We start from the raw sequence: 26,245 nt of genomic DNA, 5'->3' as shown, positions 1-26,245 counted from the left end.
ACCTACTTTTCCAGTTCTCTAAGTGAACACGAAAGAACTGAGATTTTATTTATAAAGATAAAAAATACATCCTATGTAAAAATATGCAAGAAAGCATAGGATTTGATTTCAACCTGCATTTGTTTTGTGAAATATGAAGAAAACAGCTGTCTAAGTTTAGGAATTACTCAATTATGTGAAGACTGAGGACAGAAGATAAAGAACTATTTTACAAAAAAAAAATCAAACTTTGAAATGAAGAAGTTCATGGACAAAAGTAAACAAAAAGTAAATGTAATACATGTAAACTACCAAAGAAACTTTAATATTTATGCAACTTTTTTTCAATGACTATATAATAACATTTGTAACTGCAGACTAAACTATTAAGAAAATCTGTTTTCTTTACAGTAAATATTTATATTAATTACACAAACTTAGAATATTACAGTGGGCCCAGTTCTGTTGCCTATTATAACACAGATGTGGCAACTTCAATTTAGCTGCCAACATTAGCAACTCAAGTTTCCTTCTTCGTTTACATGAAACCTGTAAGCCACTGTTTATATATCAAAATGAATGCATCACACCATATGTGGCATGCCAAAACAAACCAGAAGAAAACAAGTGTTAATTGACTGTCATCCATACTGGTTTTAGTTACTTCACATGAAATACACAACAGTCCTAATGATGTGTAAAGTGACAAAGTATATAGAGCTAGTTGTAGTTAATGGATTTAGTCAACTCCATTCAACCCCAAAACTATTGCCTACTAAAGATCATGATATTTTCCTAACAATATAAAACTTTCAGAAGAAAGAAAGCAATTTCAACCAAAGAAAGCATTTCAAAAATTTGACTGTATAGTTTGTGTTATCTGATATGTGAGACTTCAGCTATGACAATTTCAATCTTTTGTATTTATGTGTGACTTTCTGCAAAAAGGGAATGGTCCGAAGCATTTACTGATATGACACTGTATCTGAGATACCCTACTCCTAAGCATAAACTTGCTTCTTTGAGTAAAAGCCATGCATTTCTTACAATGGAATCTTTTTAAGTGGATGTGAGAGCTATATAGTTGAAAATCACTTTCTGAAAAGCCATTTCCCATTGTATCTGATATGTTTACCTTTGCTATTACTGCTAAATGGCACTTTTGACTGTAAAGACTATAGGGGAAGAAATCTATTTTTCATTTATAATGAAAAGTTCATATGACTGTACTCTATTCATTTACTGGTAACCATGCTGCAGGTCTCTTAAACCATTTCAGCAATTAGGAGCCTTAGAATGAAAACCAATAGCAAAACTCCTTTTGTCCTTGCAGAGTGGAAGTGCTCTCTTTTTATCATCAGTTAAATGAAATTTCTAAATCATTTTGTAATTTTTTTAATCCCACCAATAATGTTTACTTAGATTCAACAATCATAAAACAGATCGCCCAAATTATTCTTTATAACACGATTCCATTGTACCTAAATTACTTGCTTACAGAAGTTAGAAAACAGCTTGCCTGACTGAAGCAGGGCGTGCCAGAGACATTAAGGAGCTGCATAACTAACTTACAGGCTTTTATTTTAAAATTAATTTTCAAAGTTCTTATTTGAAATTAAGAAAGCATATTAAAAATCCAATACACAAACCCTTTCAATAATAAAATAGTGTAGATATACTGTGGGAATCTCCAGCCTACATTTATTTTATTTTTTTGTTCAGGCTATTTTAAAATAGTATTAATTATAATGAGCACATTAAACCCATTAGTTACAGCAGAAATCCATTTCATTTTTTTTTGGAAACTTAATAAAACCTTCAGCCTGAAACTAAATATTTAAAGAACCTTCCATTCCTGTTCTTCAGCCAAAGGTGTGTTGAGCAGGTGGTGAGTTAGTAAGTCTATGAACAAAAGACAGACTGGATGAATGTAACTGGCAGCTGCAGTTATATTAGAAAAAAAAGACTCCATGCAATTACCATTCTGTAGTCCCACTCTACTATCAAGTAGTTCCACTGCAGGTTATAGGTCTTCTACCACACAATCTAGGCAAAAAGTGCACCTTCCCCATTTACTCCAAACTTCCAATGCTCTTCCCTCTCCCTGCACTGAAGTACTCCACAGGAACATCTTCAACAAACTCTGTATCTCCTTTTATCTCTGAGAAACAATTTCTATACCCTATATTGGATACTAACTGGAGACTGTGCATAAAATACCATCAAAACAGTAAATTCTTGAGATCATATTATTCTCTACCTACCTACACATCTCTCACTCTCCAAAAATAATCAAAAAAGCTAATGCCAAAATTTTCCAAACTCTGTGGGTTTTTTTTTGTTTGTTTGTTTGTTTGTTTTTGTATAAGAAAAGCTATCTGTTAGACATGCAGTATAATAAAAGGATAGCTTTCTTGCTATATGTACAGGGAAGGAAAAGAGGACAGGGTGGACAGGAGCAGCTCAGGAATCCCAAAAAGCTTAAAGACAGAGAAAGGAAGGTGGGCTTAAGTTAAGCATGTAGCCCTGTGTGCATCCTTCCAAGCTATGGGAAGGTGAAGGCCCTTAGATGACAGAGGTATTCAGCCTCCACTATAATTTTGCTGTATACCATCTCTCTATATTTCTTGCCACTTGTGCATGCTACATTCCTTCTCATTTACTCAACATTCTTATCATTGACTGTACTGAACAGCGCATGTTAGAAGGAAATTGAGCAAATCCTTTCAGATTTCTTGTTGTTCAGATAAAGTTGTTTTCCAGCTGCTGTCATTTCAAAATGAACCTTTTTTTCGTGTGATGAAAACCTGGTATTAAAAATTGTACTGAAGCCTATTAAAAATTTCATTAAGAGCAAAAAATGCACTTGACATAAAATAAAACAATGTAAGGCACATGAACTTAGACAATAACAAAAACACCTGGTGAATTGCAGTATTAATTTATACACCTTCATTGGCAATTTATATGTGTATAAAAGGAAAGCTATAGCTAATAGCCTGCTGTGCATATTAACAAGAGATTAGGGATAATTTCTACTATGAGAGTGATTCAACATGAAATTCATTGGCAAATATTTGTCTATACTACCTACTGGTTGGTGAGCTATAGAAAGGGACCTTACCTACATAAAGACATACACATAATTTCTACTTATATGGCCAAAAGTTACTTCACAAAAATCTAGCAAAGCAATGAATAGGACGCGTGTAACAATATCTACGATACACGCTAAAATCACAATTATTTTGTTACCTTCATCATCTGAACTTCTGCCAGTTAAATTTTGAGCAATGACCTATGATTTTACTTGAAAGCACTGATACTGTGTCTTTTCTATGACCTTCCTCACTTGCTATTGTATACTGTAGCTTAAACCTTTATAGTATCTTTTCAGTAGTAGTGATATTTTAGGTAATTCTGTGATGCACAGGTAGAACTGAGAAAAGCATAACATCAACAGTAATGAAACATATGAAATGCATCTGCAAATATTTTGGTATTAAAGTCAACCAAACAGCGAAAGATTCAGATCATACTAATGAAAATAACCTCCTGGCTGATTAGCAAACTGCTCTTTAGGCTCCAATTCGCTATACTGACTACATTTCCTTTAACTATAATGTGAGATTGGACACCCAGTGAAGGTAACAAAATGTAGGTGTCTTAATTTTGAAATGAACTCCATTCACTGTAACTTCTATGGCAGAAATTTCATTTACATGAAACTCATCTCTTGGCAATGTGTTTTTATAAAGTTATTCTACTGAGCAGATTCAATATAATTATTGGGCTTGCACAGATCATTCTTATCCTTGCTGAAAAATATGCAGTGGTTATGCAAGATGTCTTTGACAATACAATATTAAAAAAAATATATTAAAAAAATAATAATGTTAAAAGTTGCTATACCTGGTTAAAATCCTGTTGCCTCAAATAAGTAGTGGCTTTATTTATTTCCAGGTCATTGGCTAGCTCTACATAGTGGGAAGCTTTCACTACTTCAACACACCTGCAAGAGAAAGAAATCTGAAAAACAAAATGCATCTGTGCAAATGCCACTTTGATATATACTTTTGCTGCCAATTCACTTTCCAAATGTCCTTAGCTATTCCTTCTTTACAAAGGCAAACAGCACGTTGATTAAAAATATTTATGAACACATTTTGTTCCCATAATCAACCTCAATAACTGTGTTCTCATTATATTTAGGCCACTGACTGAAAAAAAAATACGTTATTTTCCATCACCGAGTGAACTTTGCAATACTGATGTCAAATATTGACCCAAACAGATGCTGGACAAATTACTCAGTGCTTGGTTTTGGATTCCATTCTTTGAAATGGAATCTTGGTTCCGTTCTGTTTTTAGATTTTTTTTTTTTAATGTCAGAATTATTACAGCAAAATAGCACAGAGCTCAGGACGCATATTTGACCTGCACTAACACACGTTCTGTGAAAATACTCACATATTTTGTGTATGTTATCTTTAATTAATATATCTGTTAGTATTTTCACAGAAATACTGAGGAAAATAGGGACAATATGCAAAATAAAAACATAGAAATAACTCCTAAAGTAACACTCAGCCTTTTTATAAAGCCTTACTTATACTCACTTCACACTATTGTTTTTGGGGAAACTCCTTCTTTGGACAGGTTCTCTCAGCTCATTTTTCAGACCTGATCTCCTGTTGCATATATTATCAAACCCATAAGGCAGCTTTGTGAACAGATGGTAGACTGTGTTCCTGAGCTACGTAATAATAAAGTCATCATCATAAACTTTTTTCTGCTCATCCCCCAGTTCCTTTTGGCTTAGGGTCTTCTGCAAAGTGAGGGGAAAACAGAATGAAGGCCCCAGAACAGTTTTCAACTGTTTCTGTTACTTCTAACCATAAAATACAAAGAGAGCTATCCATCTGTTCCTTATGATGACAGAATAGTCCCAAGATTATGTCACACTTCAAGAACTCTCAGTGAGAAGTTATGACATAGAAAGAGTATTTGTCCCCACTTTAATTTTCTTTACAAAAATAATCTGATTAAAATCACATTTAATATTCAGAATACTCATGGCAAACTGTAGTACTCAAAATGCTCGTTAAACTAACATTTACAACTTCTTGTTGGGCTTGAATACTTCAGCCTAGGAGAGTAAAGAGTAAATCTGTCCTGATATATGCAAAACAATCCCACACGTCTCACCATTTAGTTGTTTAATTAACAGATATGAAAGAGAATGTTTTACTTCATTAAAAGTATTTTGTGGATAGCGCCAAGGAAACTGAGTATCTGACAAACTGTGAAATAAAGGAAACTTATTTGGTTTTCATGAAGAAAAAACAAGATATGGAACAAACAAATCAGATTTACTCAGCATCTGCTAAGAATTTATAAAGCAACAAAATTATTTTCACAAGACATATTGTTCTGATAAGTCAGAATGGGAAAAGCAGGGAAATGATTGGATTATACCGATTATTAAATCATCAAACACCACCTTGTGGGCTGTGGCAGACTAAACATGTCCTCAACATGAGAGATTATTTCATACTCCTATAAATTGCTTCATTAATAAATTACAATCACAGGACCTTCAAATTTTGGAAATATACCTAATTGGCAAAAAAAAAAAAAAAAAAAAAAAAAAAAAAAAAGTAAAGGCAGGAAAGTTCCTTTTTTCGTATCAAACTTCCCTACCCTATTTTTTCAAACATTAAGAAAATCTAACATTGAACATATCTGTTAGTAATGCTGTGGTTGCAGATTCATTTGTGTACATTACCTTCCAATCAGGTTATAAAAATACTTAAAATATCAAAATAGGTCCTTATAATAGAAAATTTTAAAAGTTAACAATATAGCTCAACAAGTTATACTAATCATTTTTATGCTGTCATTATAGAAAGTGTCTTTTTAAAAGAGTATTCTGTAAACCATAAATCGAAAAATAAACTGGATATAAAATCCAGAACACTAAGCTGTATCACCAGCCCATCACTGTATGTGCTTGTATATATGTTAAAGAAACAGTAGATGAAGTTTACATTTCGAATCACAGAATGCTTTATGTTGGAAGAGACCTTATAGATCATCCAATTCCAAACCCTCTGCCACAGGCAGGGACCCCTTTATTTATAAACATTAAGTTTACAAATTAAACACAACTAAACGTTTCTAGTAAGATTTAGATTTCAGTGTTTTGTATAATGACTTTGTGGAATAGTGAGAACTTCTTCAGCACCCCAAGCCTTCATTATGCTATCTGCTACCTTTCCATAAGGAATTGTGATTGTCTTCTGTACAGCGTTTGAAGGTCAAGACTTATTTTAATAAGTTCTTGAATTGTCAAATTATTTTTCAAATGTAATTAAATTTAATTTTCAAATGTAATTGAATTTTACAAAACTCTCTTTGTGCTAATACACAACAGTATGAAAGATATAATTAACAGCTGAGTTTCAGTAATGCAATGAAATTATTATTTTTTTTTTTTTTCCTCCCATGGATTATGGAGGCAAACTGAAAACAGCCTGCACCCTGTGCTTGAGATGTGCGACAAATTGTATTTTCCAGACTCTTTAAGTCTGTGAACCCGGTCTAATAACCAGCACCAGAGACTGACACACGTTAGACAAAATGAAGGCCTGCTTCACTCTTACCAGTCATAGCCAACAGCAAAAGATGTTTCAATAACTGGTGCAATCAGTTTAGCAGCTGTCATGATGTATTCCTCTGCCATGGATTTCCTAAGGAAAAAGAAAAAACACACAAAAAAATAACACAAACATGTCACTATTTCAAAACCATGCAAAAAATAACCAAACCATGTTCTTGCCTTTTCCTGCACTCAAGGGACAATCTAAGAACTCCATCTAACCAGTCCCCTGCTAATGCCACTGCCCTTTATCTTCACAATGGTCTGTTTTTCTTGTCTTCCTTTCACTGCACACTGTAGTTGTATTTTAAAAGCAAAACAACATAAAAGCTGCAAATTTAAGCCATGTAAACCATAACATGTGAGATAGATGTTTTATTTATAAACCCCTATTTTATATACATTTTTTTTTTTACTGTAGGACACTAAACTCAGTGATCCAATTGGTTCTTCCAAACAAGTTATTTCTTAAACATTATGAGGACACTTTTATATCAATAGCTGTGGACACACAACAAGATTGTTAATACTTTCAGGAACTAAAATCCATGGCATTAGAGGCAAGAAAGAACAGACTTCACTATTACCTTTCTCGTTCTATTTGTCTTAAACTGTCATTTTTAATGGCTTCAATCAGTAGATTGGTATGTGGATCATCCTGAATGGGGACAAAACAACTGTAAGCAATTATGCATGTATGTATATATGCATTTTACTCATTTTATAGGCAATTTGACCGTAAACATAAACAGATTACATAGCCTACAATGTCAGTTATTTACTTTTCACATTTCGAAAACCTGACTTCAATTTAAAGTAGTTTTAAATCTAAGTACAAAATCTGAAGTTTGACATTACAACTACTTTCATCTTGTTTCAGAGTTCAGCCACGTGGTCATGAGGAAGTCCAGATTCCAACAAATTCTAAGCTAAATTAAACATCTATAAACTTCACTAAAGTCTTCCTTCTATAAAATACGCCACCATATTACAAGTTTTATTAACATTCATTTGAGATTACTTGCATTAATTCACTCATTCCTTTGCTCCTTTTATTGTAGCTTATAAATCATTTACTATAATGTTAGGTAACTAAAGGAGGCAAAGCAATGAATGAGCTAAGTAAGTCAGCCAGATGAATTTCAACAAAATCTTTAAGGAGACAACTGTGTGGTATGGATATTATGTAAACCCTATCTTCTGAAAAAAAAAAAAAGAAAAAAAAAGATTTGAATATTCTCAATGTATTTTACATTTCTGAGCAGTACTATCACACTTAATTCATTCTACTAAAAACGTTATTTTAGATATGTAAATACTCATCAATTTACATATTCACTATCATCAAAGCATTCAATATCTCTTCCCCTTTCTCCTGAATTACCATATGAAAACATAGCTTATTTTGTTCAAACTTACATTTGTTGAAATGTATTTGTCATCATAATCCACTTCCAAGGGAACTGCAATCAGTTTTTGGAATGATTTTTTCATTTGTTCACTGTCCCCAATAGCAAAATAACATAGGATCAAGTTGAAGCCTGCCTTCAGATTTGGGGACATGCTCATTATATGTTCAAAGGAAGAAATGGCATCAATGTATTGGCCAGTTTTAATAAATGCAACTCCAATATTTTGCATTATATTAATCCTAAATAAAGAAATCAGAATTAGATTACATTTTAAACTATGACATTGCACTTAAAACTTGCGTTTCAGAACCCTAGTAGCATAAACTCACCTCATCTCTTTGTGGACACTAGGAATCTGGTCTAGAGCCATACGGTAGAATTTGATAGCTTTGGAATAGTTCCGTTGTTTTAAATATATATTTCCCATATTGACCTTCAGTCTACCTATCATAAGAAGTGAATGAGTTACAGTCATTTAAGGCATAGTTAGAGCATTTTTAAAAATTGTTTCAAAGGGAGAGCAGAACAACTTTCTAATAAATTTGTCTTCATTATAGGGTACCAGTATTCCTTTAAAGAAACCCTGCAAGGAACAGCCTCCTGGTAACTTTCACCCAGGAGTTAAAGTAATAGTGAAGCCTAAAAAAGAGCTATCAACCTAAGATGTATATCTGATTTTGATTGTGAATAGAGGAATGAGGTAGTATTTTTTATAGTGCTCTCCAAGAAGGCACCTGTAAATAAGTATCTCTGAGAAAAAGAGAGTGGAGTCTGTAGGAGTCTCAAAGATGTGCAAAACACTGAAGGAAGATTTTAGAAGGGCAAGTTGAGTCAAAAGAGAAAAAAAATAGAGCAGACAATGTAGCGTGTTCCATGAGAAAATCATGTATTTGACTTTATGCTTAGCTTAGAAAAGATTTCATGAGCACAACCACACTAAATTAGAGCAGGTCAGACAGTGTGTATCTGCCATTCACCCTGGCAGATATGAGAACTGAGATCTCTGTGAGTCAACACCAGGCAGATGAAGTCCTGATTTAGAATGCTTGGCTACCAATTTTAATTCATTTTGGAATGTAACCTACCTCCATTGCTGAACATCTTATTCTTCACTATAACTTGGTAAGTATTCAGTGCTTCAGCATACATTTCATTAGCAGCATACTGACTAGCCAGATTGAAAAGAACCTATCAAAAAATGGAATTATAGGTACAAGAAAATAAAGTTATTCTCTCAACAGTAATAAATCTGAGTTCAAAGCAGACAGTTTCAGATTAATTTTACCTACAAAGTATTGATTTCACTCCCATCTTTGATGATTCTTTGTTCTTGTACATTGACAGAGTTCCAAATCTCTTCATAATTCTTTTATATTTATATATATATATTTATATTATATATTAATATATATTATATATTATATTAATATTTATATTATATATTAATATATTTATATTCTTTTATATTCTTCTAATTATTTTATATTTTTTTACTTAATTACCAACAAAAATCATGTTACGCAAAGACAATGTTATAATTCAAGGTTATTAGAAGCATTTGTTTAAGACAATACTCAGAAACTCTGTAATCTATGACTAACAGTGTGTGCAAAACCGTCCTACTATCAGTGGTCCCTCAGTTTACAGAGAGAGAATTTTTTGAATTGTTGTTTCAAAACAGAAGTTCTGTTGGGGTCTGGTAAGATACTTAAACATTTTTCTCCCCAGCTTTACTCTGAACTTCACTGTAAAATTAACGACTGAGTCTGCCTAACTTGATGTATTCATTGTTTATCATTTTCTCTACAGCATACCTGGAGTATAACCTTAAATTTCTCCTGAATATTTTTATTTATGTTGTAACCTTTAAAAAAATAATAATAATTTGAAAACCAGAAAGTAAATCTAGATACCTGCTTTAAAAGTCAGGATATTAATATATCCTTTTTCACATAATATATTCCCTGACTCTTTATGGTTCAAGATAAAGGCAGTGTCTGCCTGATCTCTCCTATTTTCTTCATTATATTTTGTAGACTTTTTATTTTTGAAGTATGGGGTTTACATTTGTTATATTTTGATATTTTAATATGCATGTTTTTTATGTGAGTAGGTAGCTGTAATTAATGTTCATGGGTGCAATTCTTCAATTAATGTTGACTATGTGGTTCCCGTGGTACTCAAGAGGGAATAGACTTGCAAGGGAATAGATTTGATAACGTACATGGATCTTTGCAATCCAACATTAAGTTTTTAACTTTAAGAAATCATTCATTTTATAAACTTTTTTTTTCTTTTTAAATTTATACTGTATCTGATCTGAACACGCAGGGAAGTGGTGCAGTCCCCGTCCCCTCACCCCGGAGGTAATTAAGAGATGTGTGGACGTGGTACTAAGGGACATGGTTTAGCGATGGGACTTGGTAGGTCAGGTTTATGACTTGATGACCTTGAAGGTCTTTTCAACCCTAAATGATTCTATGATCAGAATAAACTCACTTAGCAAACACTGAAACGTCATTAGTAGGTTAGCTGCCAACATGCTTCAGTCATTGAAGATTTCTAAGCACTTACTGAGTAAGTGAGATCTAAGTTGATGTTGTCTGGAGTAGAAATTTGTTCACGTTGTCTCACCAATACTCTCTCCTTTCTTCCAGCTTCTTTTGCTTTTTCCAGAGCCTTAAATAAATGACCAAAATTTAGTGATGCCTTGAATCTTACTAATCCAAGACCACAAAAACACATTCAAAACAAGTATGAAAATAATATACTTGTGTACGCTTTCTTCAGGTGCACAGACCACACAAAGTGCTTGAAAAGCGACTGGTGTGTTAGGATGGACACAGGCTCTGCAGAAGCGACAGGCAGAACAGGCAAGGGAGGGTCTTGGTGCTGCATGTAGTGGAGGGGTTGGACAGCATGGAGCTCGCAGCTGGCAGTGACACAGCTGAGAGCCTCTGGGTAAGGATTAAGGGACAAGCAAATAAAGAAGATGTCATGGGAGTCTACTACAGACCACCCAGCCAGGATGATGACACTGACAAATTAGGCTTGAAGTAACTAAGAGATAGCTTCTAGATCAGCCGCCTTGTGCTTTTGTGTGACTTTAACTTGCCAGATGTTAACTGGGAATATCACACAGCTGATACATCAGGTCCAGGAGATTCCTAAAATACCTCCATGGTACAGGAGCTAAGGGAGCTAACTAGGATCCTAGATTTGTTGCTTGTAATCAGAGGGTCTTGTGAGTGAAGTGCTGACTGATGGCCATCTCGGCCATGGTGACCATGAACTAGTCGAGTTTAAAATCTTTAGTGATAGGAGGAAAACTGTCACCAAAACTTCAACCCTGGATATGGTGAGAACAGGCTTCAGGCTGCTTAGGGAACTAGTTAGTAAGGTCTCCCAGTACCCCAGTAGTTTAGGAGCTAGAGTTGTCCAAACCAAAAGATACGGGAAAAAAAGAAGTCTTGTCTTAAGAAGTAACAGTTGGAAGAACCCAAGATACAAGAACCCAACCAGGGTTGATGTGCTTTATTGCCACTGTCCTGTGAAGGGTACTAGTGTTTGCAGTTCAGGGTGTGCTTAGCTTGGAAGGTCCCCTTGTCTGAAAAACTGAAAAAAATGATACTTGCTGCTCACCTTGCTGCTAATTCCTTATGGCCCAACAAAAGCAATATAGTAAGAATCTTCCATATGCTATAGCACTAAACAATCCCTGACAGCAAAGGCTACCATGGAGTAGGCTTACATGCAATTGCCCCTGGTGCTAAGGATCAGTCCTGGATGAAAGTGACATTATCCAAAAGGCCTGAGTAATACCAAGAAAATAGAAGGCCACTCATAAAAGATCTCTACACACCTAGGGATCAATTGTTGCAAAGATGCCATTTTACATGCATGATTTGGAAGAAAGTTCTGCCATTTCCATAGAGTCCATACGTTGAACTGGACTTATCTGTGCCAGTTATGATTAATAGATTAGACCTACTTGAAGAGGCCAGTGGAGATATGGGGGAGGGAGTCTTTATAACACTGAAATCCTAACAAATAAATACACAACAGAAGTCCTATCTTTACCGGGGGGCAACACAAGCTATCACTGTATCGGAAGAGTCATAAAATTAGAATTAAGATAATCTTAATAATTTGAAGCATTTGAACCCCAAATGAATTTGAAACATCTAGTTATGCAAATTGTGCTTCAAATAATACCAAAAGAGAAATGAAATCCAGAAAAAAATACCAATTTCAAGTCTCCACAGCTGTTGGCAATGCAACTTTCTTCAACCAGTTCATTCACTTTTTTTTCTAACTGCCTAATCTTCTCTTCTGAACTAAACAAAACAAAACAAAACAAAACAATAAAAGCATTGATTACCACCAGTAATGTAATGGCAATGCTAAGTTTTTATGCACGATACTCTCAATAAAACAACACAGTGATATATCAGGTCACAACTAACTAGTTTTTCCATGAAAGAAAATATAATGTGAAACTATGCCCAGAGAGAATCCTCCAAAAGGTATCACATTCATACACACAAAGACCTCAGAGAACATAAATCCTCTTATGAGAACAAGACAGACATGCAAATTTGTTGAGGTGAAACGACAGAACGAGCAGATGAACTAGTGAAATTTCCAAATAATTTCCACAACCTTGTTCAGTCTTAAGATTATTTGTGTGGCAACAGCTACATCCAGGCTCCTAGGCTCCAGTCAGAGCCAGAAATCTCTGAAACCAGACTGTCCCTAAAGTTAGTGCAATTAGTCCGTGGAGTCAGCTAATCATGTATATAAATGTTTGTGGCACCACACAAAGTTAAGTTTGGCCCCTCAAGGTTTTTTAATTGCCTGGATATTTCTAAGCTCTACTATCAGTTGTTTTTTGTTGCTGTTAATACTTTGAAATTAGTTAGAACAAACCTGTCTGGATTTTTCATTTCCAAAGGTGGAGCAGGACCTCTTGCTTGGCCAAGAGGATCAAATAAAGAACCTGCAAAATTAACACAGTACTGAAATTTGTAAAATAACATCTTCATCTGGCAGATAGTGATTTCTACAAACCGTACCTCTCATAGCTGCCTTAGTGTAACCTGCAGCATGCACTGCTGTCATGGGTCGAGAAACCCCATCCTTAAAAACAAAGAAATATTAAATGAGCATTCCTAAAAAAGCAGATTGTGGACAGTATGTGAATCAGTTACATATTACAAAGCCTTTAAATACAACAAACAATTGTTACCACCTCATAAATTGAATATTTTAAAACTGTTTTTATTGACCTGTGTATTTCTCAAATATACGTCAGAACTGTCAACAAAGAAGAGTAACAAACACTACGTGGAAACTATAACTGACACAAATGTGCACTGGAAATTGTACATGTATTCAAAATACTTAATTTCAAACATTTTTATTTTTAGAAAAGTATTAAAAATTGTTGGTCTTGAGATCTGTAATGTGCTCTAGCTTACTGTCACACTGTTTCAGAAATCAGTTTTTTTTCTTTTTGTTACTAATTTTATATGATTTTTAGACTTTGCTGGTAATCAGAATGTTTGATTTGATTTATGCTTATTTGGCTTATGCATCAAATTTTTGGCTTGACCTTGAACCTGCTCCACCTTCATCACATTGCCTTATTTTCTGGACTTTTGTTTGGATGTGGCCACCATTTCTATGTGGAACCTACTTGGCTTGCTCAGGTACTGTGGGGCTGTTTGGATTGGTGAGGCCCCTGCACTGCTGTCCATGTGACTTCTTCCTGGGCTCCTGGTTTGGCTTGGCTTGCCCTCCCTTAGGGAGCAGCCCCATTCCTAATGCTCTCTGATAATTCCTCTTTCCCACCTGGGCTGATACAAAGGGGATGCACATTGATATATATTTAATGCTAAGTCAATGGTGGTGTGGAAAGTCATTGATGTGTTGAAGTAAATTCTTTCTAGAGCACAAATACATGAGAAAAATGTAAAAAACTGATTCTTTTTTTCTTCCTATTTTAAAGGAAAGTTATTCATTGCATGTCAGGAAGCATTAAAAACACTTACAGTGATATTTCCTCCAATCATGTGCTCAGGTAACATACTCAACAAAAACATTTGCTGATAGCAGTAGTATTTTAAAAAAGTACAAATTTAAAATAATTTTTTGTATTCTTATTTCAATTAACTCTTAAATATTTGTATCAAACCCAAACATGTAGCAGATATAACTGCTGTGACACAATATAAAATATAAATACTAAAAACTTTTACCTGTATAGCTCCTGTCATTGGTCTTCCCATAGATGAAGTTAAAGTTGCCTTTGACTACAAAAACAAGGAACTTGTTTGAAACTAGCATTCACAAGGCATTAGAAGCCTTTAAAGGCTATACATAATCTTTCTACAATTTAGTTTTAAGAGGTTATTAAGCTCAGAAGATCTTAGCAAATGTCCCATTTACATTATTTGTGTGTAATATACTTGTGCCTGGCAGACTTGAAGATGTGGAGCACTTCAGTTAGCACAAATTTATAATACTGTTTTTATGTATTGGGATATTTCTGCCAGGCATTTTAAAGATGTAATTTCCATGGAAATTTCTAAGGCAGCAATATTTTCCATCATTAAACTGTAGAAATTAATTTCAATTATTAAAAATTATGCATTTAAAAATCCATTACAAGTAATTTACACAAAACTGTGCAGTAAGGTTCTTAGTACGGCTGGTATAAGCTTACAAACTGTAATTTGTCTATTTTATTATGTTTTGGATAGCCTCCAAAAATCGTTATCACTGCAGAGTTTTTCTGCACTTAACTACGAATTTTGGGGAGAGATTTTAACATACTTTCATGCAGATTTATTTTACAGTAAACACAGATCTGCTTTGAAAGTGCCAGTGGCTATCTTTTCCATTAGCTGACATGCCACATATTGTCCTTCAGTATTGCTGTTACAAGTGTAAAGGAGTAAATGTATGAAACATTAGTAAATACTAAAGGCTGCTACACATGCAATACAAGTAGACAAAAATAGAAGGTCTTCAGGCCATAAGAAAATATTCTTGATTTCTACCCCTAAGTTTTACTGTTTTACCTACTATTCATCACATATCATGATTGTTTTTTTTATCCTGCTTAAGGCTGCATTTACATTAATAAGGATTGTGGAGCAGGAGAAGCAGATTTGTAGAGTGAAACAGGTAGTACTATGGACTGGACAGTGCTTTGGGAGTTTCCACCTCCAGGGTGGTCCTGTGGACTGATCCATTACTGGTTGGAGCACACTTGATCTACTTTTAGAGTGCATCACTTGATTTAGCTCAATTCAAAAGAGCATAGGTTGCACACTCCAAGATCAGTCTGCACTTAGAAAATTAATGAGTAAATGCGTATGACTGGAGAGGAAAACTTGGACAAAAAGATCTTACGTTTTGCAAGGAATTAAATTATAAACTTAATTTTTGGCATTTTTTTGGTAAATATCTCACTTTCGTTATATATACAAAAGAAGAAAAACCTACCCCAAATGCAGTACCTAAAGGTCTCGAAGCTGATGTACTGGGAATTTTGGCTGTCACCTACAAGGGAGAAAGAAAGCAATGAACAACTGTGTGTTAATTAGTATTTTTACACAGTGAACTTGTAGAAATTATGTTTCAATTGTTACACAATCTGTAGAAACAAATTACTCTGGCAAATAAGTAACGCTAATCAGATAGTTGCAGCTCTTCTTTAGTCATAAAACATATAGCTCAGAAGTGCAGGTACCAAATCTGTATTTAGTTTTGAAAATTGATAGGGGTTATGTCACGGCTAAATGAAAGTAAGAATTGATGTAATTTACATGAATATGGAGGGGAAAAAAAATCAGAACAACACACAGTTTTCTAGATTACACTTTCTAGTATGTATCTCAACCTTAGGATAATGCCAGGGCCAGCAGTTGTTTGCATAGAATATTAAAGTCCTTTCATAGTATTTAGTTTTGTTCTTTAATAACGCTTTATTTCATTTCATCAAACATCAATACACGTTTCCAACCAAAATTCCTTGTTTGCTGTCTTCCAGCTTAACTCCAGAACTTAACGGAATTAATACTCTGCTAATTTTTTAGTTTTCTATAGATATTTAATCCATGTCTTCATATTAGTAGTAGACAAAAAAGGTAAGAGACAAACTTTGCTTAGGTATCGGAGCTAAAATTAGAGCTAGGGCTCTAGAGAACTTCTGCACTATTAGTGTAGAAGTACCTGGAGTACTGCATTTGCCTTTGGGGCCCCAACACAAGACATGGACCTGTTAAATCAGGTCTGGAGGAGGGACATGAGAAGGGCAAGGGCTGGAGCACTGCTCCTGTGAGGACAGGCTGAAGGAGTTGGGGTTGTTCAGCCTGGAGAAGAGAAGGCTCCAGGAAGACCTTACAGAGGCCTTACAGTACCTAAAGGGGGCTACAGGAAAGCTGGGGAGGGACTCTTTGCCGGGGGTGCAGTGATAGAACAAGGGGAATGGCTTTAAACTAGAAGAGGGGAAGTTTATGTTAGACATAAAGAAGAAATTCTTCCCTCAGAGGGTGGTGAGGCCCTGGCACAGGCTGCCCAGAGAAGCTGTGAATGCCCCATCCCTGGAGGTGCTCAAGGCCAGGCTGGATGGGGCTTTGGACAACCTGGTCTGGTGGGAGGTGTCCCTGCCCATGGCAGGGGGTTAGAACTGGATGATCTTTAAGTTTCCTTCCAACCCACGCCATTCTGTGATTCTATGATATATTTTAATATTTACTTACAGGGGGTCTTCTCCCATGACTTGTTCTTGCTGCCTGTTGAAAACCTATATCATTTTCTAAATCCTAGAAAGAATAGTAGAATTTATTTAAACCTCGACATGCAAAGCAACAATCCCAGACCATTTTGACTACTGAAAGCAGACAGGTAAAAAATGATTCTTCTTCCAAAAATACTTGATAACTGAATGGTAAGTTTTACTGACAATAAGTAATGATTTTAATTGGTCTATCTTTTTTGGTATTTTAGATTAAGAAATTTTGATTATTTCCTGAAAAATGTAACCCAGAGGATGCAGAACTTAAGTGATGAAATATAACTTTTTTTTTTTTTTCTGTCAAAAGCTTGCTCTTAGTTGTTTTTCTGAATTTTAACTGACATGAATGTCTGTCAAGCCCATGCATTAGGATATCTCATGTCATTGAGGTTATGCTGAAACTCCCATGGACTTCACTGTAGGGATTTCATGCAGAATGCCAGGGAAGTCTGGCAACACTAGTTCTGCTTTAGGCAGGGTTGTGGGGTTTGGACCAAAATACACCCCTGTTCCCTCCAATTCCACTACACCATCAGTTTCCAGAAAGTGGTCTGCAGCATTACGTTGTCATTCCAGATGCTCTACTGGTTGTACAGAGAGCTGCAGGGTAGGAAACTACTCATTTCTCATCTCCCTCAGCTGCGGCACAGTAAAAGACCAACGACTGGTAAGCTACCTCTTTTATCAGGAAACTTGCTGCTGCAAGTGAATGTGAATATAGACTTCAGATAATTAGAATTCAATAAATTATATTTAATTCATAACATAAATATAATTATTAATTTATTAGGATTTAATAAATTCTAATTTTCTGAAGTCTATATTCATTACAGTGTATTAGACCTGCTACAACAGTATTTTGTTGGAGAAGGTAACTATCAGAAATATTATTCCAAAAGATCCTGGTGAAACTTCATATTTCTTGCTAAAGACAGCATATTTCACTTCAAAGCAGTAGTTTCCTTGCACATTACTGTACCCAAGTTTGTACTTAAAAATGAATCCTATGTAAAGGGAAGATGGGAAAGAGCAAGCATTTTTACCTCTGTGTCAAAAGTGGGATTATAATCATTGTAGCCAGAATAAAGATCATCTTCATCTTCCTCAGGAGCCAGGTGCACGTTTTGCATCATTTTTTCTGTGAAATATTAAACATGCCAAATATTGCATATAAGACACATATACATCTTAAATATAATGGTGACTCCACCGCCTCCCTGGGCAACCCATCCCAGTGCCTGACTGCTCGTTCTGAGAAGAAATGTCTCCTCATTTCTAACCTAATCCTCCCCTGGTGCAACTTGAGGCCATTCCCTCTGGTCCTATTATCTGAGAGCAGAGGCCGACCCCTAGCTCCTCACAGCTCCTTTCAGGCAGTTGCAGAGAGCAATGAGGTCTCCCCTGAGCCTCCTCTTCCCCAGACCAAACACCCCCAGCTCCCTCAGCCGCTCCTCACAGGCCTTGTGCCCCAGGCCCTGCCTCGATGCCCTTCTTGTAGCGAGGGGCCCAAAACTGAACACAGCACTCGAGGTGCGGCCTCACCAGAGCCGAGTACAGGGGGACGATCACCTCCCTGCTCCTGCTGGCCACACTATTCCCGACACAGGCCAGGATTACCCACCTCCTGCTGCGGGCAGCCCGGCCCCAATCCCGATCCCGGTCCCGGTCCCTAGGCCCCAGGCCCTGCCCGCGTTGCCCTGGTGACGGTGCAGCCTCGCCCCGTTGCTAGGGGCCCAGAGCAGGGCGCATGCGCACAGCCGCCGCTGAAGCCTTTGCCCGCTCATGGGCGTCTCTGCCCTGTGAGGGCAGGTGCCCGCCGCAAATGGCGGCGCGGGAGGAGTGCGGGGCTGGAGGGGGTCAGGAGGGTGTGTGCTGCGTCCTGAGGGCTAAAAACCAACACTTTCTGTGAATTGCACAGCAATAAAATTCTGTCCTTCAAGGTGCATAACTGGTCATCTTTTAGATTGGAAATTACTGCTTTGAACTCATTTGGACATACTTTTAAAGCGGATTAGTGTCGATCCCTGAGCTATAGCTAAACGTGAAATTTCACTTTTTTTGCTTCTTTTTGGACTTATTCTTACCTGCAACTGCTTACATATACACTTAATTTCCCAAGTTACATTGTGCATCGTTCCAAGATGGGAATACGTGCTAAGGAATAAAAAGATGTGTCATACAATGAACATACAAGCAAGTTTTGTTTTCCCCTGTGCTCTCCTCAGCCTCCAGAAGAGGAACACAAAATTCTGTTGAGGGATGGCAGGCTCAACAGACTGTCTGGGATAATGGTAACATAAATGGAAGTAAGATTTGTTACCTGCTGGACATTGCTTTGCTGTGTCTAGAAATAAAAATCTGATGAGTGACAGCTAATTTGCCCACAACAAATCATTGCACTCTATGAACCAAAATGATCCAGGTTTCAATGGGAAACAGAATAGACAAGCGACCTCTGAACCTGCCTACAGTATTTTGAGAGAGAAAATGTTCTCTGAGGCCAGTTGTAAGCTGCTCCTGCTGCCTGATACTGAAAGCTATAGATCACATATAAGAAAGCTATAAAGCCACTACACAGCATGTGGTCAGCCAGGATACCCTTTTTATGGTCAAGGTTTATGAGCATTACACAATGTCTGTGCTTTCTGCTGCTCACCTTCTTTCAGCCTCAAAGTCCTTTCAAAAGAGATAAGACACAGAGGATATAAGTGAAAGGTCTTTCTATTCCAGCTCCCAACAAGGGAAACAAAGATAACATAAAGAAGCATTAACACATTATTGCTTCGTGTATTAACTCGTTCACGTTCCATGCATGAACTACTTTCACACAGACACTTTAGACTTGAGACCTTTGGACATTAGAGTCTTTATACTTGGCATTTGTGAAATACAAGTATTTTCCAGAGTAACAGACTCCAGGTGGAAAAAAAAAATCAGGTGAATTACTGGCTACAAATTATGAACTTTGGGATAAAAAATACATATATACTTCTATCCCCCCTTTTCTGCCTGTGACCCCTCATGTAAAATTAAGCCTATGTGTTTTTTTTTGTTGTTTGTTTGTTTTGTTTTAAAATTATTTTTATTTTCTGACTGTTCCCAGACACACTCGGACTGAGCAGCAGTTACATGCTGTAGCAGAAGCCCTAGCTCTGCTGCCCAGCTTGTCCATCTCAGGGACCTGTGCATACCAGTGCTCAATGCACTGCAGTGTTTTCAGCCCAATTCTTCAGGGCACCGGAGAAAAGAAACTCCATGCTAAGGGAGTCAGGACACTTGTAAATAAAACAGTGTTAGGACACAACTGGGATCTGTGTTCATGTCAAACTTCCTTACCCTCCAAAACCAGCTGTTGGAAGATGTTCCTGGCCTCTATTCCCAGATCATGCAGGGAATTGTATGGGAGAACGCTAATTAAGTAACACTGTAATGGGCTATGTTAACAGCTGAGACAGTTGACTCCAGCACCTGGTCCAGCGCTGTGCATTGCCCACCTCAAGTGTGCTCTGGGGCCAATAGCTCATGAGCACTCCCTGGCGCAGCTCCTTAGCTCCCTCAATCCATACACTTCTTATGAACTCACAACTTGAGGGCCTTACCAGGCTTTATTTCTGCTTCTAGAAGCTGTAGGGTTTTTTTTTTTTTTTTTTTGTGTGTGTGTGAAGTATAAGTAAACTTTAATGTATAAAGATTTAACACAAAACCTCAGTCTCAAGATCCACCATGACAACACTAGGCCTTACTCACGGGATGTGATTGTCACACACATTCTTCCAAGGTTGCATAATGGGGTGAAACCCAAGTGGCACATCTGCCTTTACTGTTTTGGGTTAAGTCCCAAGGGTGACCTGGATTGTGAAGCTGTCCCCCAAAAATGTTACAAGCAGCCCAAGCAATGTTGTATGCTTTGAACTCCTAACCATTTTAAGATGTCGGCACTATCACTAAATTAAGATGTCCAACTCTTTTTCCCCCTTCTGATTCTCATTCCTGTCCCGGATCTGTACTATGACTTGCATTGCGTTAGCTATGTGTGCAGTTAAAGCAAACCGCTGATCTAATTTTGTTGTTTAGTTGACTTAAAGACATTGTGTTCCTGGTCTCATTCCTAGAGTGAAAACTTTATGGCAGGTTAAGGGGACTACAAAGACATCCTCTTAATTAATTTCCTTGCAGTTCAATAAATATACATGGTGCATCTGTCTCTTTGCAGCACTGACATTGCAAGTAAAGACTCAGACAAACTGTTCCAGCAGCAACTAACTTGGGTTCAGGCGTTACTGGCCTCAGTCTACATGTTGTAATCATTGTTGGCATGTGCCCTACCATTGCTCTGTCGGTTTAACTGTTTGTCTGATCTGCCCTTAAGCTGTGTTTTTCTTTTCAAAAACATTTTGAATTGAAAAAGTATTTCTCCTACTAAAATCTTCTGAAAGTGAGTAATATTCTAGCATTGAATTGTGGTCCAACCAATTGTTCAGAAGTTTTCTACTACCACGTGGAGACGCTTCAACTTAACTGCCACACGCAGTAAAGCTGCCAGTAACCACTCCTCTCAAAACTCCATGGATCTTGTCAGTATACCTGTAAAAATTATTGAAGGGAAAGAAAATATGGAATGAGTTTAAAATTAAAGCATTTCTAATACTTCACCTTTTCTTTTTCCATTAGTTGACATAAATATATATAAATTATATTATGAGAAAGTTAAAAAAATGAAATTTATAGAACTGCTTTTGTTGCAACAATAAGTACAAGGATCAGAATATTTTCAGGGTTAGGTTCTCAATGCAGAATTAATTAGTTAAAAATATTTTAAAAGATTATATTGAAAGTTTTCAATAGATCTATTCGAATACAGTTCCAAAGGGGGGGAATGATATTCATTATAATTCTGCCCTAAACATCAATTTTATATTTAGTTTATTTATTAAAGCAAGTAAATTTATGTTCAATTTGAAAATAAACAATTATAAGCCATGTTATAAGTAATTCATGTGTTGTAGTTCGGGCTTAAAGGACATTTATCTTGTCGATGGGTATTTCTACTATTAAAAGATACAACTCTACCTAGCTTTGCTAAACTATGCCTTTGCATAATTTTTTACGATGAACCTTTCAATTCCTGCAGATTTTTCAAGAATCAAGTTCTAGCATTACTGGTAATATTCGCATCAGACCATTTTCACTGTGAATGACCACCTAAGTTAACTGCATGAACTACTAGTAATAATTAAAATTATAGTTTTAATTGTAGTATGATTTTGAAGTAATCACTAATTATAATTACACTGTGCAAGCCATTAGTTAGAACTCTAGATAATAGGAATAAAAGTTTCTACATTATTATTTGAGATTATTATGTTTCCTGAACCATTAGCAGCAACATATCATGGCTAACTACAAAAGAAATGTTCACCCAAACAATCCAAGCGTACAAGTAACATATTAAACCAATCTAATACTTAATGAGGGTGAACTATGCCTCTGTTTTCATCCTACACCAAAAGTCCAGGCTAGGATACCCTCTATTTTTTGAGTCATGTGATTCCCTTATTTTCTGCATGGGGACTCACACTTCCATCTCCTACACATTCCAACCCCTACTGGTCCCAGCAAGCATTGGAAGCTCCCATGTTGTTTATTCCAAGACTCTCTTATAGTGCCCTGCTCCTCCCCTGCAGTAATCCCACCTCCTCTCTGCAGCCAATAGTGGTTTTCACCTCCTCCCAGGGGGCTGCAGAGGAGCATGCTCAACAGAGACTAGAAACATGGAGGAGTCAACTTTGCAGCTCAAGATGACAAGTCAGGTCTGCTCCTACTGCTGTTGGACCTGGAAAAAGAATACAGAGGCTGGTGAGTGCATATTGGCTCCATATAGGCCTCTTCTGCTGCTAATTTAAGCTCTACTTCTCAGTCCCTAATGGAGTCCAGAGCTTTCCACCATATTGTTGGTAAAAGGTTTTGATGAAGCCATCAAAAAGGTTTTGATCTTCAGCCTCTGGGCTGAAGATATTTTCTGGCCTTCTTATGTGAACTCAGGAGAGGGAGGAGAATCACTACTCCTTATTCTTGGAGACTCCAAGTACTGGGCCTAAAAGTTCTTATTTTGTGCAAAAATTAAACTTTCTGTTTTTTTTTTTTTTTTTTTTTTTTTTTTAACTATATTTTCTTCCCTTCACCTATGCTTCTTATAATTTAATTCTCTGTATTCCTCTTTCATCTTGCAAACCTCTCTCTTCTATTCATGTGTTGACAGTTTGGGCTCACTGGTCCATTTGGCCGTTGGAAACAATGGGGCATGTGGGTGTTGTCATGACCTAATAAAACAACTAATGCAGAGTTATGTGGCATTGTTATTACTACATTGAAGATAATAAAATAGTTCAGATTACAATACCACAGACCTCTTGTTTTGTTCACCAGCAGAACTTAAAGGCCCTGTAATTGCTGTTATCACAACTATGACTAGTTCTCAGTTAGTTCCTGCAGTAACCCTTCCTGAGTTGTTTAACTGAGCACTTCGTTTTGCAATATCAATTTGCCCGACTGTAACTGCTTTTGTCTCTAAAAGTCTAGTAGTTCGTATGACAACTCCAGGTATAAATGCACACCTACGTATATCAAGGAATACTGAAATAACCAGTGGGTGTTTTCAAATAAGCGTGATAGTGAACTTGTTTTGAAAGCCATGGTTCCCAAGCCCAAAATACATCAGTTTTATGTTCTGGGAACTTATTTTTTTTTTCTTTAAAGTAAAAAGTTGCGCCCATAAAGTATACATCAGTTATGCTTTGTCTAAACAAAGTTCTTTGTAATACATGCCAAGTCATGCCATTTCAAATTAGTCTTCAAAGGAGCAAAACTGGTATTTGCTATAATCATAAAACAATGTTTTCTGCATCAGCCTTAGCAAACTGTGAGCCACAAACTGGAAGGCCAGGTTTCCTTCAGCCTGCCCTCCTACTTCCTTTGGTCTTCTTGTGGCCCAGCTATCTCTGCTTTGCTCCTCCTACATCTCCTAACTGCTGGCAGCTCTTGGGTCACACGTGCAGCATTTAGGTCCTGAGGTCACAAAGATATTGGCATGGTTTTCCACCTGCTGTCCTAGTCTTCATGACTAGTCTTCATGAAGGCTTTAGAAATTTATACTTCTGAGATCTCTGTCTCTGTGCTAAATATGGCTGGACTTAGTGAAGTGCTAGTGAGGGTTGTGGACGTGCGAAATGATTATGTTTTTAGTTATGTTATTTTTTTGTATTTTTCCCCCCTTGGAAACTAGAAGAAATGATAGCCAAATAATGTTTCACCGAAATTTTTCATCAGTAATTATGAAACACTTATTCTGGAAAAAAATGTATCAATTTTCAACTTGGTTTTCAGAATGCCAGTAACACATAACTTACAGATGGTTTTCAGCTATATTAAGAGTACAGTAATATAACCAAAGAATCATAGAATGGCTCAGGTTGGGAGGGACCTTAAGGATCATCTAACTCCAACCCCCCTGCCATGGGCAGGGAGGTCACCCAGTAGATCAGGTTGGCCAAGGCCCCATCCAACCTGGTCTTGAACACCTCCAGGGTTGAGGCCCTGGCCACCTAGAGCTCCAGGTGGGGCCTCACGAGGGCAGAGTAGAGGAGGTCAGTCAGCTCCGTCCTCCTGCTGCCCACCCCTCTGTTGGTGCAGCCCAGGACGCAGTTGGCCTTCTGGGCTGCAGGCATACACTACTGGCTCGTGTTGGGCTTTTTGTCCACCAGATCCCATAAGTCCTTCTCTGCTGGGCTGCTCTCAGTGAGTTCTTCTCCCAGTCTGTGCTCATGTCTGGGATCACCCCGGCCCAGGTGCAGCACCTTGCACTTGGACTTGTTGAACCTCATGTGGTTCACGTTGGCCTACTTCTCCAGACTGTCCACGTCCTTTGGATGGCCTCTCTTCCTTCTTTGGTACCAACCGCACCACTCAGCTTGGTGTCATCTAAAAACTTGCTGAGGGTGCACTCAATCCCATCGTCTATGTCATTGATGAAGATATTGAGAAGTGCTAGTCCCAAGACAGACCCCTGAGGGAAACCACTCATCACTGGTCTCCACCTGGACATAGAGCAATTGACTACTACTCTCTGGGTGCTTTGCTACCTTTGCTAACAAGTAGGCATTTTAAATCTCAATTTTTATTTCTTTTTAGGAATATCCAGCATGATTACAGAGCAACACGCAGGTGAGTAGGAACTATATAGAATTAGAAAAAATGAGGAACACAGCAATCCAGCAGAACAGCAGAAAGTATAGAGCTGTCAAGATTATTAAAGAATTATGTTGACATTCTAATTTCACCATTTTTTTTCACAATATAAGAAAGCTTTTGTCCAAAAATCAAGGAAAGTCAACAAAAACATATTATTTATCAGGATTCAAGAGGAAAGTATTTTAATGGTATGAAATTATAAATTTTAACTTTAATTGTATTACAATAAAATATGTATTTCTTATAATATATTATAATAATTTATTATAATACATAATAATAATTTATTATAATACATTTATTATATTTTTATTATGGTATTATTCCCTAATGAAAAAAAAAAAGGAAATGCTTTGGACTTTGAACTTCATTTTGGAATTCATTTGTGCCCTCGTCAGGAAACTGGGATCTGTGGGCTTTGACACACATTCTCGTCCTTTCTGTGGCCCAAGTGTCATGGGATGGGGGCTTTGCTTCTTCAGGGGAGGCTGCAAACCCCAGGTCCCCAATCCTCGATGGTGTTTCAGTTTCAGTGGGAGCTCACATTGAACCTGAACACCTGATGTGGCCAGCAGGGTGTATGCTTTTGGACAGTAGGGTAACTGTTTCTGACAGTAGGGCGACTCCGGCCTCAACTTTAAGGCCAGATTTAGGCAGTGGTGGGGCACACTCCCTTCGAGGTGGCACAGGCAGAGTGCACCCAGCAAAGTGTGCAGAGTGCCCCTGAGCCTGGCAGGGGCTGCCATCCCTGCTGCCTCCTGGCACGGCGTGGGGCTGAGCACACAGTGCCCGTCCTTCCCGGGGCGGGGGGCGGACCAGAACACGGCTCCTCGCTTTCGGAGGGGATAAACCTCCGTGTAGTGCCGGCATGGCTGCGGCCGGGGACGAGGCGAGCCCCGGGGGCGGGCTCCCTGCCTCCCTCCCGTCATGGTAGCGAGGCGAGGCCGGCCCGAGAGGCGCGGCCAGCGGGAGCCAATGGGGGCGGCCGCGACATGGCGGCCGCCGTGGGTGGGGAGCGGGCGCCTTAAAGGCGGCGGCGGGGGCGGTGGTGGCGGCTTCTGCTCGGTGGCGTCCCCCGCGGGCATGGAGTCCTCGCAGGTTGCCGTGATCGGCAGGTGAGGCCTCTCCTTCCCCTTGTCG

General features: G+C 37.6%; 2 protein-coding genes across 3 annotated transcripts in view; one reads left to right on the top strand and one right to left on the bottom strand.

The window, feature by feature from the left end:
- The window catches only part of IFT88 (intraflagellar transport 88), a 45,509-nt gene extending 26,968 nt beyond the window's left edge, over window positions 1-18,541 (bottom strand). The window contains exons 1-15 of the mRNA XM_082751931.1: window positions 18,480-18,541; window positions 17,902-17,996; window positions 16,824-16,886; window positions 15,565-15,621; window positions 14,313-14,366; window positions 13,128-13,191; window positions 12,982-13,051; window positions 12,299-12,389; window positions 10,627-10,731; window positions 9,138-9,240; window positions 8,382-8,496; window positions 8,060-8,291; window positions 7,228-7,298; window positions 6,645-6,731; window positions 3,892-3,991 (exon numbers count right to left, since the gene is read on the bottom strand). Coding sequence (XP_082608057.1) covers window positions 3,892-3,991; window positions 6,645-6,731; window positions 7,228-7,298; window positions 8,060-8,291; window positions 8,382-8,496; window positions 9,138-9,240; window positions 10,627-10,731; window positions 12,299-12,389; window positions 12,982-13,051; window positions 13,128-13,191; window positions 14,313-14,366; window positions 15,565-15,621; window positions 16,824-16,886; window positions 17,902-17,991 — 1,302 coding nt within the window. The 5' untranslated portion in view covers window positions 17,992-17,996; window positions 18,480-18,541. The remainder of the gene's footprint in view (window positions 1-3,891; window positions 3,992-6,644; window positions 6,732-7,227; window positions 7,299-8,059; window positions 8,292-8,381; window positions 8,497-9,137; window positions 9,241-10,626; window positions 10,732-12,298; window positions 12,390-12,981; window positions 13,052-13,127; window positions 13,192-14,312; window positions 14,367-15,564; window positions 15,622-16,823; window positions 16,887-17,901; window positions 17,997-18,479) is intronic.
- A 4,080-nt stretch (window positions 18,542-22,621) lies between these two features.
- The window catches only part of CRYL1 (crystallin lambda 1), a 61,956-nt gene continuing 58,332 nt past the window's right edge, over window positions 22,622-26,245 (top strand). The window contains exon 1 of one of the 2 annotated variants that reach the window (XM_082762850.1): window positions 22,622-22,714. Coding sequence is in view for 1 of the 2 variants with exons in the window: in XM_082762849.1 (XP_082618975.1) it covers window positions 26,189-26,220 (32 nt within the window). In the remaining variant the exon portion in view is untranslated. Of the gene's footprint in view, window positions 22,715-26,096; window positions 26,221-26,245 lie in introns of those variants that run through there. The other variant, XM_082762849.1, reaches the window with a different exon arrangement.

The sequence above is a fragment of the Aythya marila genome (assembly GCF_965140915.1).
Source record: "Aythya marila genome assembly, chromosome: 1".
In the NCBI taxonomy this organism is placed as follows: Eukaryota; Metazoa; Chordata; class Aves; order Anseriformes; family Anatidae; genus Aythya; species Aythya marila.
Note: the sequence above shows the minus strand (reverse complement) of the source record. Positions and strands in the feature narration are given on the sequence as shown.